This window comes from Merops nubicus, unplaced genomic scaffold (assembly GCF_000691845.1).
Source record: "Merops nubicus isolate BGI_N331 unplaced genomic scaffold, ASM69184v1 scaffold20976, whole genome shotgun sequence".
NCBI classification, from domain to species: domain Eukaryota; kingdom Metazoa; phylum Chordata; class Aves; order Coraciiformes; family Meropidae; genus Merops; species Merops nubicus.
Window position 1 is genome coordinate 56,282 of NW_008617560.1, and position 15,840 is coordinate 72,121.

Consider the following 15,840-nt stretch of genomic DNA (forward strand, 5'->3'; position numbering starts at 1 on the left):
TCTAGTACCTGGGAGGTCCCTCTGTCAGATTCTCCGATAATTTCATTTAGAGTGAAACTCCTGAGATATGGAATGAATAAGCAGATGATACTGCAGGTAGAGAACTGGCTGGCTGGACCACTGGGCTTGGTGGATTTGTGGAAGAAAATCGAGCTGGCAGTCAGCTATCTGTGGCTTCCCTCATGGACTGAGGCTGGAGTTGATACTGTTTAATGACTTTACTCATGACCTAAGCGATTGGATGGAGTGCATTCTCAGCAAATTCACAGATCCTACCAAGCTGGGGGCAAACACTGATGCACTGAAGGGCAGCAGTATTTTTCAGAAGGGCCTCAGTAGGCTGGAGAAATTGGCTAACAGGAACTTCATGGAGTTCAAAGGCAACTGCCAAATCCTGCATCAGGCAAGAAGTAAGTCTATGCAACAGCATAGGCAAGGTGCCATCTGGACAGAAAGCAGCTCTGCCGAAAATGATGTAGAGACATCAAGTTGAATGCAATTAAGCAGCATGTCCTTGCTTGACAGGTAGCCAGGTGTACACTAAGCTGTTAAGTTGACAGCAGTGCAGCTAGCAGAAGGCACGGGAGCAATCCTGCCTATGCATTCAGCACTTGTGAGACTGCATCTGTGTTGGACTCCTCAGCACAAGGAGGATACTGATCACCTAATGGAGCAAATTCAGCAGAGAGCCACCAAGATGATCCGGGGGCTGGAGAAAAAGGACATAAAAGAGGGAGAGAGCAGTGCATTTGGTTCACTCTGGGGAAAGAGAAGGCTAAGGGCACAGCTTATTGCCATCATCATCTACATAATGGGAGTGTTCAGGACAAGATCCCTCTCAAGGGTGCACAGCAATAGCACAGAACAACAGGCAAACCAACACAAAAACTGCAGCATGTGAAATTCCAACTGGATATAGGAAAAGCATTTTCACCATGACAGTGGTCAAACGGTGGAACAGATTGCTCAGAGACCTTGTCACATCTCCATCCCTCAGAATAGATTCAGCACTCAGCTGGGCAGTTCTCTGAGCAACCTATCCAGTTGCACCTGCCTTGAGCAAGACACTGGATTAGATGACATCCAGATATCCTGCTCCAAACTAAATTGAGCCACGATTTTTAACGTAACAGAGATCATTGCAAAATTGATCCAAACAATTCTCAGGAGTTAGGGCAACTTGTAAATGTTATAATCATCATTAAGAAAAATTCTAATTATTACTGATTTATTTATGGCTTAGAAGATACAAAAAAAAGATCAAGTAATCCCACCTATTTTAGGCCTCTGAGGATTATTTTCCTCTGGATCATCAAGGAATGCTGGCATGTAGTTATTAAGCTCTGATTGCAGACAATGAACCAGGTACCTGAAAATGAGGGTGGGGGAAGGAAAGATAGATAATTTAAAATCCTATATGTATTCATTAATGAATGCTTCTAAAGAAAAGAAATTCATCAAATTACAAGATTCTTGAAATCACAGTGTGAGGTAGGTGACTATGGGGAACGAAATGATTTTTTAGAAGGCCAGAGAAACCAATTCCTACCTTTTCTAGAAAGGTTGGAAAAAATTAAGGAACAAACAGGGAACAAGCACAGCCACTTAAATGCAGTATTGCTACCACACTTGTAAGCAAAGCTCAAATGCTACATAAAGGGGTGCTGTCAGGCCAAACCTTGGTTCTGTGAGATTGTAAAAACTACTTTTTCCAAATAGAAATACACTTTTTTTTTCTGTTTTAAAGTCTATCCAGAGTAGACTTCAAGTAGCATTTACAAAATATAACAATTTTTATATTCTGAGCCAATATTCGAGATCCTGAAACGGCCCCAGTGTCTTGTGTAAACAATGTTTTGATTTTTGCATTCCTCTTAAATACTGTGAAATTAAAAGTCTGTTTTATTATTCTTTCTCTTCTAATAATGAGATATTTGGCTTAACAATGCTTTTAATAATTAATTTATATATTTTATGTTAAGCACTGAAACTAAAAAGGAAACAAACTGTAATTACATATAAAAAGGAAAATATTTCATGGCTTTCTACAACTCCACCTTTCTGTTTCACTGGTAATATTTTTAACTAAATACCATCACAATTGCTAGAAAACAAACGCCATGGATGGCCCTTTCAACCAGCTCTGGTGTATACTGGTTGTTACCATCATATCACATTTTCACAGCAGATTTCTTTCTTTTCATGCTTCTGTTGTCTTTATTTGCCTTCTAAATATATATCCCATAGTTCTCCAAAATACATCCATTTGGAATCTGCCATTTTACGATGTACTTGAGGTAAAACTCACACACAGCTAATATTCAGTATCCTTTTGCATCCAGCCTGCTCATCAAATACAGGGAAAAATACAGGGTCATTCCTTCCTAGCCACAGCAATATTCTGCCCTCAATGACCATCTAGCAAACTGAAGGAGCCAAGAGTTGTTTGAAGACAACAATTCCAAACATTGACCTGTGGCAGAAAGGCCTAGCTTCACTAACAGTTAGCAATTTAGAGCTGCTATAAAAATTGAAGGAAAAGCTCAAAAAGCAATGGTAAGGTATCACATACTACATACTGCTCTTCAGAGCAATACAGCCTCCCTTAAAGCTAAAAAGTTAAACTGTGGTTAGGTTTCCCAAACCTGTCATGGTATAAAAATATTATATTCTGTGTTACTTCTGTGTCTGAAAAGGCTGTATTTATAATAGACGTCCTACATGTAGCAGAAGGCTGGGAATAAGTCACCCAAGGTGCACTGGGACTTTCTCTAAATATTAGTTTCAGAGATAAAGATTTGCTGGAAAATACTTGTTCAATAATGGCTTGGGGAGGGGAAAATAAAATCTAAATATGAACAAAAATTAAGCTTGTTTTTGTTGATTAGCACTGTTCTCACTCACTGTTACCTTTTTTCAAGGACCCTTTCCTCAGAGGACTTCCTTTCCCATTGAATACTTAATTTTTCTTTTAATCAGTATTGTAACTGCCTGAGCTGACTAACATAGTCTGATTATATCCCAAGCAAAAAACCTGATTTTACATTTTTAAGGAAAAAAAAAAAAAGTACAAAACACTAATGTGCAAATTGCTGTTTATGTAAATTATGAAAGTAGATTATAATTAGAAGCCCTTAAAGAGCACAAGGTTCATTACTTTAGAGACCCATAAATATTTAAGACTATGTATTTTTATATATTAACAGCAAAAATAACCTTTCCTCACATCTCCATAAAAACCTGAGATTAAGAGAAAGCAAATCAACACAAACTAAATTTAAATATCATTTAACTCAAATTTTCATTGGCAGCCCCAGTTACCGCAAGAACGGCTAACAGATTAAACTCCTTCACAGCCCAGTGATCCACATGCATAAAACACAGTATCTGTCTGAAGAAGTCCACCTAGTCTCTCCTGTAAGTCCTCCTCTCAGAAATTTAACAATATACATAGGACAATATCGATATATCTAAAATTAGGCAAAAATGTTAATCTACAAGTTATTCTAAAAACCACAGAAGTTCAGAATATGTTAAGCAAAACAGAAGTTGGATAGCCTTACTTGAATGCCATTTGAACCAAGTGTGCCAGAACATCTTGTGCATCCACAGTAATTCGGCTAAGATCTCTGTCTTGCTTTATGAAATTCAGTAACTCAGATGCGTTTGCCATCCAAAAGGCAAGTGCCCCGGCAATATTCTTCTGTTTCTGTAAGCAGAAAGAAGCAAGAAATAATACAGGGAAATAGTTTTCTGACAAAGTGCAGCAGCTTAAAGAGGCTCCAAAAAGATAGACCAGTACCTTTTCCCATTTCACCAAACGTATCTCAGATACCAGATATTTGCAAAATTTTTGTACATAATATTGCAATGGCTGCAACTGGTTACGTTCAATTTTAACACGTTCACTGAACACACAAAATTCTGTTAAATTGCCAATAGCCATATCAACAAAGCCACGACAGAAGCATCTAGTGACACAGTGCTAAGAGCTTAGCAGGATGCAGTATCTGGTAGTCTGTGCACTGTTAAGCGCATGTTCACTACTGCCCGCTGCCACTCCGATACTGCGCTCACTGGCTTGGACACCAGATGATGCAGTATCAAGTACTGATCTATCTCACCATCTCCCGACCACAAATGCCAGGCCAGGCAACCTCAGATGAAATCCAAAGAATAGGAACCACAAACAACAAAAAAAAGAAAATAAAGGGAAGAAAAAGAACTTTGGTCATTTCATATCCACATTGAAGTGCGTTAAGCAGAAATTATGGAATGCCGTAAAAGTTGCAAAGTCAAAAAAGGATTTTAGTACTGCATGTTCCAGTTGCTGAATGAGTGTTATGAACTGTTCAAGTCCAGCTGTTTGAGTATTGTATTTTGATATGGAAGCAGCATGAGAAACTGAGCTAAGCCAACATAGCTAGGATCAGTTCCCAGCAATATATCCTACCTGATCAACCTGGTCTACCTCCTGGAGAAAAACGGACGAAGGAAATCAAACAGAATAGAAGAAAGAAACTTGTGAACAATCATGATAGCTTTAGAAATCAAACACTAAATATGAAGGTACAACACTTACGTTCACAGTATACAGAGAAGCGTTACACTAATCAGTAGCTACAGTGCAACTGAGCCCCTCTTAAAAATTAATGATTTTAATAGGACTGATAGCACAACAGCTAAGAACTGAAGTGCACACGTCACAACTAATTCAAGGAATGTCCTGTGCTAATTGACATCCCAGATGAGTCGTTTATTCCACGCTCAGTGCACCACAGAAGCCTCGCAGAACTTTTTGCAGGCCATGGGCTAATTAGCTATCCAAGTAACGGATCCAAGGAGCTATTTGCCCACACTGCTGCAATGAAGACAATGTACAAACACACACAAGGGAGGATAGCAAATCCCCACCAAAAACGACAACAACAAACAAGACAACTTAAAACACCTATGACAGATTTAATACATGACTTTTCAATTAAAGAAAAAAAAAAGGCTCTTTTAAACAACAAGCGAGTCAAATGAAATACCACACTGAGATTCTTAAATACTGGTGGATATAAGCTACACTGAGTTAAGCAAACGAAGAACCCCACCAGATAAGTTTGTCTGATTATTTAAAATTGAGCTCTTAATTCTTTTTTGCTTTCTAGTCACAGCACTCTCCCCCACCTGCAACACAGTGAGCTTAATCCACAATTTTGAGGTGTCATTTGCTGTTACTACTATCATTTTAGTTAGAGCTCAAGGAACCAAATTGCCACTGCTTTTTGTTTCTTCCTCGCTTCTGACCAGGGCACTCTGAATGGACTGAAGATGTGTTGGCACAGAACAAAAGAAGATGCTCCTTCTGCAAATATTAATATTTGCAGAGGGTCAGAAATGTCACAGAATGGGGAAAAAAAAAAAAATCTGGACACAAAAATTTGGCTTTTTTATACAGATTAAGCTTCTGTTCTAAGATTTTTATTGAAAGCACTGAGTCTTCTCTGAGCTCTCCAATTTTATCCCTATCTCATTTGAAACCTACTACAATATTTGCATTTGCTAATGCAAAGACTACAGAAAGTTACAGACTTAATTTGTCAGCAAGTACTCCTGGAGTAACTTCAGAAAGCTATCAAGTCTCCTTATGATATAGGCAGGAACAAATTAGGATCTAAACAGTTTATTTTACTCCCACAGTACAGCTTAAGAGTTTGCACATCTTCCCTCCACTTCTGTTTTGGGTGCCTCTCTCCCCTTGCCTCCCATTGGCACTTTCTATCTTTTGTACCCTCGGAACCCTTTCAGCCCAGGCATGTTTTACAGTCAAGACATACACAAAAGAGCTGTTGTGATACAGCACCTTATTACATGGCAATTTAACTGTGACAGCCATCAATATAACCACTCATTCTACAGCTCAGATCAAGTAATTTGACTTAGGCTAGCTAGTACTGATTATACACCACTAAGACATGTCCAAATTAATGACATTTATCTGGTCAAATTTTAGAATCAATGCATTTCTTTGTCTTCAGCCCATTAACCTTCAAACTCAGTGAAGTTCAACTTTTTCATCACATTTGTAATTTCCCCCCTTTCCTGCAGCTTCTTCAGCCTGACAGTTGAAAGCACTGCCTTCCAATTTTCTTCACACTCTGACTCCCTTCAGTTTATTTCTAGCAACTTGATAGTATCTTTTCACAAACCACAAATGCAGCTACCACTTCCTTGTTGATGTCTTCCTTAAAGTTTAGGTTGAAGATTAGATTGCAACTATAGAGTTGCAAGGCTGTAAAAATGGCCTTTCACAAAGTCCTAACACTTGGTTTTAACAGTTTTGTAATAGTGTTAGCAGGATTATATAAAATACATATGCTTGCAAAAACCAAAAGGCTGGACTTGATTTGGGAAGCCCTTCTCAGTGCTGTAAATGAATGTTTTCACAGGATAATCTACTTTCTAGCTTTGATTTGTTTTACAATTAAACTGATGCTTGAGTCCACCTCTCTAGTATCTTCTAGTGGCTACATGGTTATTCATTTTAGTTCAACGCAAAGAAAAGAGAACTTTACCTTTGCTTTCCCACTGTACCCACCCCCACCACCTCAAGGCGTTGGCATAATTGTTACTAGTTTACATTAGTTATATAAAACGAGTGACTTTCTCTGATGCCATCCTATAACTTCCAGATTATATTTGAAGCCTATCCTCTCATTGTTTAGTTCCCCTTTCCCCGAATAATTGTTTATGTTCAGGCTCTTTCCATTTCATTTTCTCCACTGCTGGCACAGTCTCCCCTCTGACATGAACCAATCCCTCTTCCACAACCAGATTATTATCTTTTTAACAGCAGAACCTGAATATTTCACTTTTGTCACGCTTTCAATTTTACAGAGTACCCATTTACCATGGCAATCAAGACTCAAAGCAACATATTACTCCCTGACTTCAGATTCAAACCACCTTTCAACCTCTCATCAGCTCCAGAACCTACACGAAAGGCTCATCTTTGTTTTCTTACTGAGAAGTGTTCTCAGCACTGGCATTTTCTCCCATTCTTTCTTGTGAAAGGTGGGAGCCTGTTGTAACTGTTTACAGAACTGTCTATTTATAACATTCTCCCTGCTGAAAAGTCCACTAAATCTTTCCAAAACCTACACAAAAGATGAATAGTTTTGGTTTGCCGTGACTTTCATGCCACTCCCTTATTGGGAGAATGGAGATGAGGAAAGCAAACAACCTGTTGTGTAACACTTGCATCATAAGTTCTGTAAAGCAGGATGCGTTTGTTATGCTTGTACAGTGCCTAGCACAGCAGGGTCCCTACAGGCTACCATGGCAGTACGTTTTGCAACAAACTTATATGTTTTAATAAATACAGAGATATATTCAATTTTCCCTCTGAGAAAAACCTGCAGACAAAGAAGTTGCAATAATTAATACCTGAACTAGCACTCCTTTTTCAGGAGGCGACCATTATATTTTATCAGCAGTTACACAATGCAAGGCATTGTCTAATTTCACAGGCGACTCAGTAGATCTTATCCTCCATTCCTACACAAAACAGAACTCCCCCATGCTTCTGCATAAGTCTTGTACATATAACAGCAATAACATCAGACTCCATATAATATGTTGGAACATTTGAGAACTTAACATTTCTTTATGTAAATTAATTGTGTCAGTTTGGTTCAAAAAGTCCAGGCTTATTACCATTACTGTGGTTACAGAAGTTCTAAAAGTGACAGGATCATCAAAGAGCTGTCTTTCTTTTTAGTATGCTCACTTCAAGCATAAGTCCCTGCAAACAACTGCTCCCTATACAACATTCTTTAATAAGCACATCCAACTTGTTTTACAAAGGCTCACAGCCAGAAACGCTTGCAAAGAATCTTACCTTCCAGAGAACAGAAGAGTAACTTCTTGTCAGAGAATGTATCTTCAGAGCAACAGGCCTTCCCTAACCTCCCACGCTACTCAGAACAGCATTTCTTTCCACTCACATTATTCACTGACACAAAACCAAACCTTCATATGGGTAGGGATTACTCTCACCCTTAACAATAGCTGGTTAAATATTAAGAAAAAGACTAAGAAGGTTACTAGATAGTTTACCCGACATATTTAATTCTCTTGACATGTTTTTGCAGAGAAACTCACCTGTATAACTCCTTCCATCATGTTCACCATCTTGTTGACTATTGCAATGACTTTGTGAGTACGCTCAGTAGGAGTGATGTCAGGTCTGTACTGGCTTGACAATACATACCGACATGTCATATACAGCACGTATGTGGGGGACAGCTTGAAATGAACTGTCGAGCTGTTTGTGTAATTGATAATGGCTGATAAGAAGGCATCTTCAGCTGGAGAGAGAGAGAGAGAGAGGGGAAAAAAAAAACATGTCATAAAGCCACAAAGAAAGAAAACAAAATACATTTCATAACTTGGGGCATAGAGGATTTCTTTCTGGAGGAGGAGCAGGGGAGAGGGGAGAGACTTACATGGGCTTGAATTCCAAATTGTTTATTATGTACTACAGTTACATAGGCACAGTTACAACTGACTTCTATATAAAGCTAGCAAAACTGACCATGAAGAAACATTTCTTTACTAATTTCCTAGCTCTTTGCTGAAAACTTGCATCTCCAAGGGAACGGGAAAATGCAAGTTTTCTCTTGTCCATTCTATTCCTAGAAAGCTCCCTTATTATAGAGAATTTTATACTAATAAAAATCTGTCTTTACATGCTCACAAATCTATTTAACTTCAAATATTACAAGTGAACAACCTCTCGTATGAATTTTTTTTACAAGATCTGAGACCTTGAAAACGTGGGGGCCAAGAGGACAAGAAAAATTAAATAAGTGAAAACCTAAACTACATAAGATTTCATATAAAAGGGTTCTTAACCAAGATGCAATTTATTATACAAGGCATGGAGAACTGTATAGATGGATAATGAATTCAATGTCCTGTTGAAGACACGAGATTAACAATTTTTTTCACAGTTAAATTTGAGCATCTGAAGACAAGGAGTTGAAATGCAATTAGAATTATATATGCATGAATCTGCCTCAATAACTGGAGTGTCTGTTCAATCTCCCCAACAAAATAGTTTATATTACTGGATTAGCTATCATCTGTTTAGTCACTATTCTTTTCAATGTTTACTTAAGTTATCCTTAAGTTTTCAAACTGACTGAAATGTTACGCTATAGAAAAATGTGTCAACAGGTTAGTGTTGTAACTTCATAATTTACTCACAGCTTTCCCTGAATTCAATACTGGCAGGCAGTATCAGTTCTGGTCCATGGGTATCCTGAGATCTAAAGAAAGAAGACAAAAATTGAAAAAAAAACAATCCACACTGGTGATATTAATTTCACTGTAAAAATGACAGGTATCTCCAAATACACCGGTTCCGAAGGCTGACGCAATATCCTTGCCCAGAACGATCCTTTTTTACCTTTCCTCTAGAATCATTCAGGCTGCATTTGCCTGCAAGACAACAGATCAAAGTGCAGACCTGGACTGTGGAGCCTGTAATATTAATGAGCACCCTCTGCTGTGCTGTATGGCAGACTGGTAGGATCCGTCTCCCATCTGCCACTGACAGGATTCAAATCACAAATTATTCATGGACACATGAAAGAAAGTGAACGAAGCTTCACCTGAAACACCAGCTCAGTTACAACAAATGTACTTTGCTACCTTTAATGCCCTCAAAACTGATGAGAACTTGGTCAACACCTTTGCCCTGTATGCTGGCAAGGAGAAGGAAGAGGTAAAAATCTAGTCCTTACCCTCACCTGGCTGTTGCTATGCTAAGAAACAGCAGCCACTCTGTGAACCCCAGAACTACATCCTCACTGACACTGACTGCAGAACTCTTTCTTACCAGTACCTATCAAAGAATTCACAACGGAGAAAAAAGAACAGGACTTTGATTTTTTTCTGGTGTCTACAGAAAGTTAAACACATATTTCATTCCTCCCTTAAGCAAAAGCATTAGCTGAGCTGTTCTCTGTATTTAGGCATCTATTTTTAGGAAACACGTAAAAGCTTAACATCATCTTCATGTAACAGACATTTTTAACCATATGTAACACAATAGGTAGCTTTCTACTTTCCCCACCAATTTGGAAAGTAATATGATTATATAAGCCTCATTATCTTGAGAAATCTTAGTTATGCCACAAAGCAGAGATAGGACACTGAGGTCCTTTATTCAGCTACCTCCTGTAGTAAAAATTCACAAGATAACTTTGAAAGTTGAATTCAAAAGATCTGAAATTAAATTTTAGCTTAACCAATCAAAAAAACTAAGGGTACTTTTGGGTTTCAGCGAATTGTTTGGTTGTTTTTGTTTTGTTTGGTTTGGTTTTTTTTGGGGGGGGGGGTTGTTTGGTTTTCTTTTTTTTTTTTTTTTTTTTTTTTTTTTTTTAACACACCCACCTAGATAATGCTCTATTATAAAAACAGCTCAGCAAAACAAAGTTCTGGTGAGCTAAAAGTTAAGGAAGAGCAGGGTAATAGGTGCACACATTTCTGCCAGTTCAGTTACACTTCAAACATGACAGCACACTCTATGATGAGCTCTCAGTTGGTGTGTAAATTGTAGCATTTCCTCTGTTTTTACTGCTATAAATTTAATATGAACTAATTCCTCACTACCTCCACACTGTCAAAAGTTCATCGTCTTCACTGAGACCTTAATTACTTCCATAGCAGAATAACTAATATTCACACAATATTATCCAAATAGAACTACAGCAAGAACTCCAGACAAATTTTCAATCTGTCATTACAGGAATAGTAATCAGACAAATAAATGTTTCAATACACTGGCTGGTAAAACAGTGACAAATTTTAGCTCATCATTTATTTCCTTTTCTTTAGAGCAAAAAGCCAGTGATCCCTTCCAGCACAAAGGAAGAAACAGGATTCTTGGTCTTCACTCCAACGGGAGGGAAAGAGGCACAAGAGAACTGATATGGATTAGTACAAGACTGCTTACAGAATTTTGGAAATTAGCTTCACTAGATAAGTAGGAAGAGGAAAGACTACTTTAAAAAATGCTACTTTAGTGTTAACCACAAATTAGTTCTCTAGGAAGAGATGCAGTAAGTCAATTATTTTCTATGAATTTCCTTCAATTAATATACTGTTTTCTGCCTTTCCTAAGCATACACAAGAAATACTCTCTAGGTAAGCTTTGCAAATTGGAAATTTAAGTTAAAATCACTCTCTGTGCTTCTAATATGATAGCAGCTAGCTGACCTGCTTTGTTGCTGGATACATTTTAAGTATACACTGTATTTGTGGTATTGCTTTTACAGAAAAATTTTTCCTGTGGTGATGAAATTCTCTGAGGTAAATCAGTCTGTAAATCTAGTTAGCGTACATCTAGCAAGGCCATAAAATATTGGTTAGGGGTTGCCTCCTCCATGAGCATAGTATCAGGTAATATTACACTTTAAAGCTGCAGTAAAAACAATAATGCATTCTCCAGATATTTCTGTATACTCATAAGTTAAGTCCCTGGGGTAAACTGCAAAACAAACCCCTAAACAAACTACCTCTGTCCTTGTGTGGTTGTTTTAGACAGCACACTACCTACGTATAAATTTTGTAAGGCCTGTTAAAATTGGGAATTGGGCAAGTGTTGCCATTCCATTACCACCACTTATATATCACTATTCTCATTTCCAACCAAACACATTTTTAAGAACTCCTGAAGGCTATCCAAGGCAACAAATTCTGTGTTTGTTTGGGTTTTTTTAAAATATATGCTTCCTCATGGTAACTGAAGTCAGTTTTCTAATGAGGATGTATAACCATAATCCTTAACTGAACTGTCATCAACTTCTGTTTCATAGAACGACATTTTAATCAGAACATCCATACCATTAAGTAAATTGGAGTTATGCACTCAGATTTCAATTGTTTATTTTCTAGAGATTAGAGATAAAGAAATAAGGCAGCCAAATCCTAATCTTTGATCTTCAACCCATTCAGTGAATGACTGGAATAAAGTCTATTTGCCTTGTTCACTTTTGAACACTAGTGATAGACACACACACACACAGAAAAAGCTTCTTTTTATTATAACTGATGAAGACACTGGACTCCAGAGAAAAAACAATCACACAGAAGCTTAAATTGAATGGGACTTCTAGAGATCATGAACTCAAACCTTCTGTTGAAAGCCCGGTGTTATCCATGTGCCTTGTCAAGCAGAGTCTTGAAAGTTTTCAGTGAGGGACATTCTAGTAGTTCTCTGGACAACATATCCCAAATGTTCACTTGGACTCACAGTAAAAGGATTCCTAGCTACTGCTCCCTATTCTACTTTTTGCCTGTTTGACAAGCATGCTTGTGATGAAAGCACCTCCATCTTCTCCGTAACTACTCTTCTAGGTACTGCAAGACTGTGATTAGATTCACCCTGAGCCACCTTCTCTCTAGACTGAAAAAATCCAATCCCTTCAACCATTAGTCATACATTGAGTTCATTAGTCCGCTTACAATTTTGGTGGAGATGTCCCTTCACAGCACTGTTGCCATTTTTTCAATCTCGCTCTTGAACTGGGGACATCAAAATCGAACACAATATTCCAAGACACAATATTCCAGGCACAGCCTAAGAAGAGTCAAGTAAAGTGGGATAATTACATCCCTTGATCTGGTGGCTGTGTTTTTGCTGATGCTTCACTGCAGCAAGGATACACTGCTGACTCAGGTTTAGCTTGCTGTACACTAGGACCCCAGGTTCTTTTCAGAAGAACTACAATGAAAAGAATGAGACTTCAACCTACATTACTTTTGACAATTTTTGTCTCATGCCCAGGACTTCAGATTTACTTTTGTTAAACTTCATGCAATTCTTATTGTATAGGATTTTTTGAACAGCTGCTCTCTGAGGCTTATTTGCTGTCCTTCAGGTTTGGTTATTATATACAAACTTGGTGATTATGCTTTCAGTCCTGTCACCCAGACTGTTAACACAGTTATGGAGTAGTATGAGATCCAGTAGTGACCTTGAGAAGCTCAACTCACAACCAGCTGCCCCATTCAGCTTTGAGCCATTACGCTTTCAGCCTCTCTGTTTAGCCATTTCTTCACCCATCTTGTGTTCCATTGATCCAGACCATCTCTTATCAACAAGGGTGTTCTGGAAGACTGTGGCAATGTCTTGCTAGAATCAGGTACATGATGTGATACCCAGAGCTCTCCTCTCATTTATTATGTAAGTTGTTTCAGTGTGAAAGGCAATGAAGTTGGTCAAAGCATGGTTTATCCTTAGTAAACCCACAATGTCTTCTCTTAACCATCTTCTTGTCCTCTGTGTGCCTTGAAATAGCTTCTACAATTCGTTCTACAGTTTCCCCAGAGCATGAATTAATGCTGACTGGTCGGTATTTTCTGGGTCTTGCACTTTGTCTTTTCTACAGATGGGTGCAGTATTTGCCCTTTTCAGGTCATTCAGTACCTCTGATCTCAATGACCTTTCAAAGACAAGGCAGTGGCTTTGCAACCATGTCAGCCAACATGCAGCATCTTTGGATGGATCCCATGAGGTCTTCTCTAATCATGATGGAAAATAGAAACAATTTTGTAGCAATGCTAATATTAAAAGACATTGTCTAACGTGGAGTTGAGTCCTTTCAGATGGACACATGCTGAATTTGAACAAGGTATGATGAATACATGGAGATTGAATAGCACAAAAACGGCATCTGATTTGAGGTCAAGTGTTTCCCACTGTGACTTTGGAAACAACCTGAATATTGCAGGGCATGGAAGTATTACTCTGTACCTAAAAAGGGGACCTAATAGCATTTATTTACTATTATAGTATTTATCTACTTAATAACAGCCACTATATCATGGAAGTAAAACTCCAGAAGGAAGTGTTGTATCTATTTATAAATTAAACAACTTTACAAGACAAGCATTCAGGGGTAGTTAAAACTCTTGCTCACAAGACCCGCCAACAATACTACTGTAGAAATGGGAATGACCTGGTTACTTCCCTCTGTAGAGTAAATCACATCATCTTGCCTCTGACAAATGAAAGTTTCAAATAGTTTTACTGTTATTAAAAGCACGTCATACGACACATCTGATCACTAGTTGACAATGGCATAACATGACTATTGGCTTCACAGAAAAAGAATTACGAATAATAAAATACTGATGCAAAGGAATAATTAAGGTTTTTTGCTTTAGTTTTAAATCCTGGGTTTTATCTGGAGTGAGATCTCAATGGAAATCTCATTTTCCATAGGGAAAAATTCAGGTAGTTTGAAATGTTTCAATGGACTGCTTGTTCTACCAGAAAAATGTTTTTTTTTTCTAGTATTAAAAGTAATGGATTACACATTTCCTACCTGCTTTCTTGCCTGCGGTAATCTTGCTGCTGTTCTAGTCTAATCATCGGCTTCACCATTCCTCGTTCGGCTGTGCTGGATGCTGATGAAGTCCTGTCACCATCCAGCCTGCTGGTGCTCTAATTCAAAACAGCAGGACAAGTGCTTAGCATGCAGACATGGGATTAGGCAGCATTTGTGCTTGGCACTACTGAAACACTGCTTGGCGCTATTAGAAGTGTCAAGTCGAGGCTCGAAAAGAGATGGGAGAACGGGAGAGTACAGAGCAGAATCCAGCAGCTCAGCAGGTGTTGCCACCAAAATGGAGCAGTGAAGGCCACGCTTGCAATTCAAAAGATGCCAACAGCCAGCTAGGAGCAGTTATTTGTTAATGTATTGCAAGAATATACAACCAAAATTTCAAATGCCTTCCTTTAAAAGTTGTATAGTTATCAATACAGTGTAAGAATGAACTGTTAATGACAACTTGAGCCCAGAGATAAAAACATTAACAGATTTAAAACTGGCTACTCTCCCTTGCCCTGCTTGTGCAATAGCTCCAAGTGCTTACATTATTGATACAGAACATAATTTATCCTGTTCCTAAGGGAAGTCTGACCTGCTAGACTGTACATAATTTCCCAAGACAAGAAGTGGCAAACCAAACGATGGAATTTTTTAACGTATAGTTCTGTTTGTTTTCTTTCAGGGATCCTTTCAGTTCCTTAGTAGCAATTTTAATTTATGATTTATTTATGATTTCCTACTACACCAAATTCTATCAGGAAGGGGGCAAACATGCTGCTTTAGCAGCAAAATATTTAGCAATTATTTTTCAGTATAAACAGTTGAAAACAAAACATCAGTAAACTATGAAATGTTCTCACATTTCCAAAGAAATTTCTAGGACTAATTTGCTCTGATAAAAGAAAACCCTACCAAAATCTGCATCTCAGAACAAGAGTTTGAATAAAAATCTTTTTTTTTCAGTACTGACATGCCAATCCATGAGTCACTTTTAATCACCAGGTCTCAGAGAATTTTCATTAAAGTTATTGTTACCCCTTTTCCAAACAGAAAAGCAAACTCATTAGAACTGTTAGAAAACAAATGATTCACCACTGATTTAACAAGATGTCATGCACATGCTCAAAAAGTACAACTCAAACCAAATATTTAAATTTTCTCAAGCTTCCCTAGGCCCACTAGAAGTATTTTCCTAATGATTCTCAAAAGAATACGAGGTATGTTATACAATAATGTCAGAAACTCCAACTCTGAGCAATTTTTAGGCATTTTAATAGTTTATGAAGTTTCTTCTATTTATTTTTTTTAACTTTCAAAATGTCACTGAATAAATTCCTATCAGAGATAAAAAACTTAGCCAAAATAAAAGAAAACAAGGTCACAAACAAAGGTACAAAAAAAAAAAAAAAAGAAAAACTTAATCAGAAGTCCATGACAAGAAAAAAGA

General features: G+C 37.8%; 1 protein-coding gene across 1 annotated transcript in view; it reads right to left on the bottom strand.

Annotated features, from left to right (window-relative positions):
• MLLT4 (myeloid/lymphoid or mixed-lineage leukemia (trithorax homolog, Drosophila); translocated to, 4) overlaps positions 1 to 15,840 on the bottom strand; it is a gene marked incomplete at its 5' end in the record, with an annotated part of 83,155 nt that overhangs the window by 49,925 nt on the left and 17,390 nt on the right. Inside the window, 6 exons of the mRNA XM_008943195.1 lie at positions 1,275 to 1,369; positions 3,564 to 3,709; positions 4,454 to 4,474; positions 8,152 to 8,357; positions 9,259 to 9,320; positions 14,388 to 14,506. Coding sequence (XP_008941443.1) covers positions 1,275 to 1,369; positions 3,564 to 3,709; positions 4,454 to 4,474; positions 8,152 to 8,357; positions 9,259 to 9,320; positions 14,388 to 14,506 — 649 coding nt within the window. The remainder of the gene's footprint in view (positions 1 to 1,274; positions 1,370 to 3,563; positions 3,710 to 4,453; positions 4,475 to 8,151; positions 8,358 to 9,258; positions 9,321 to 14,387; positions 14,507 to 15,840) is intronic.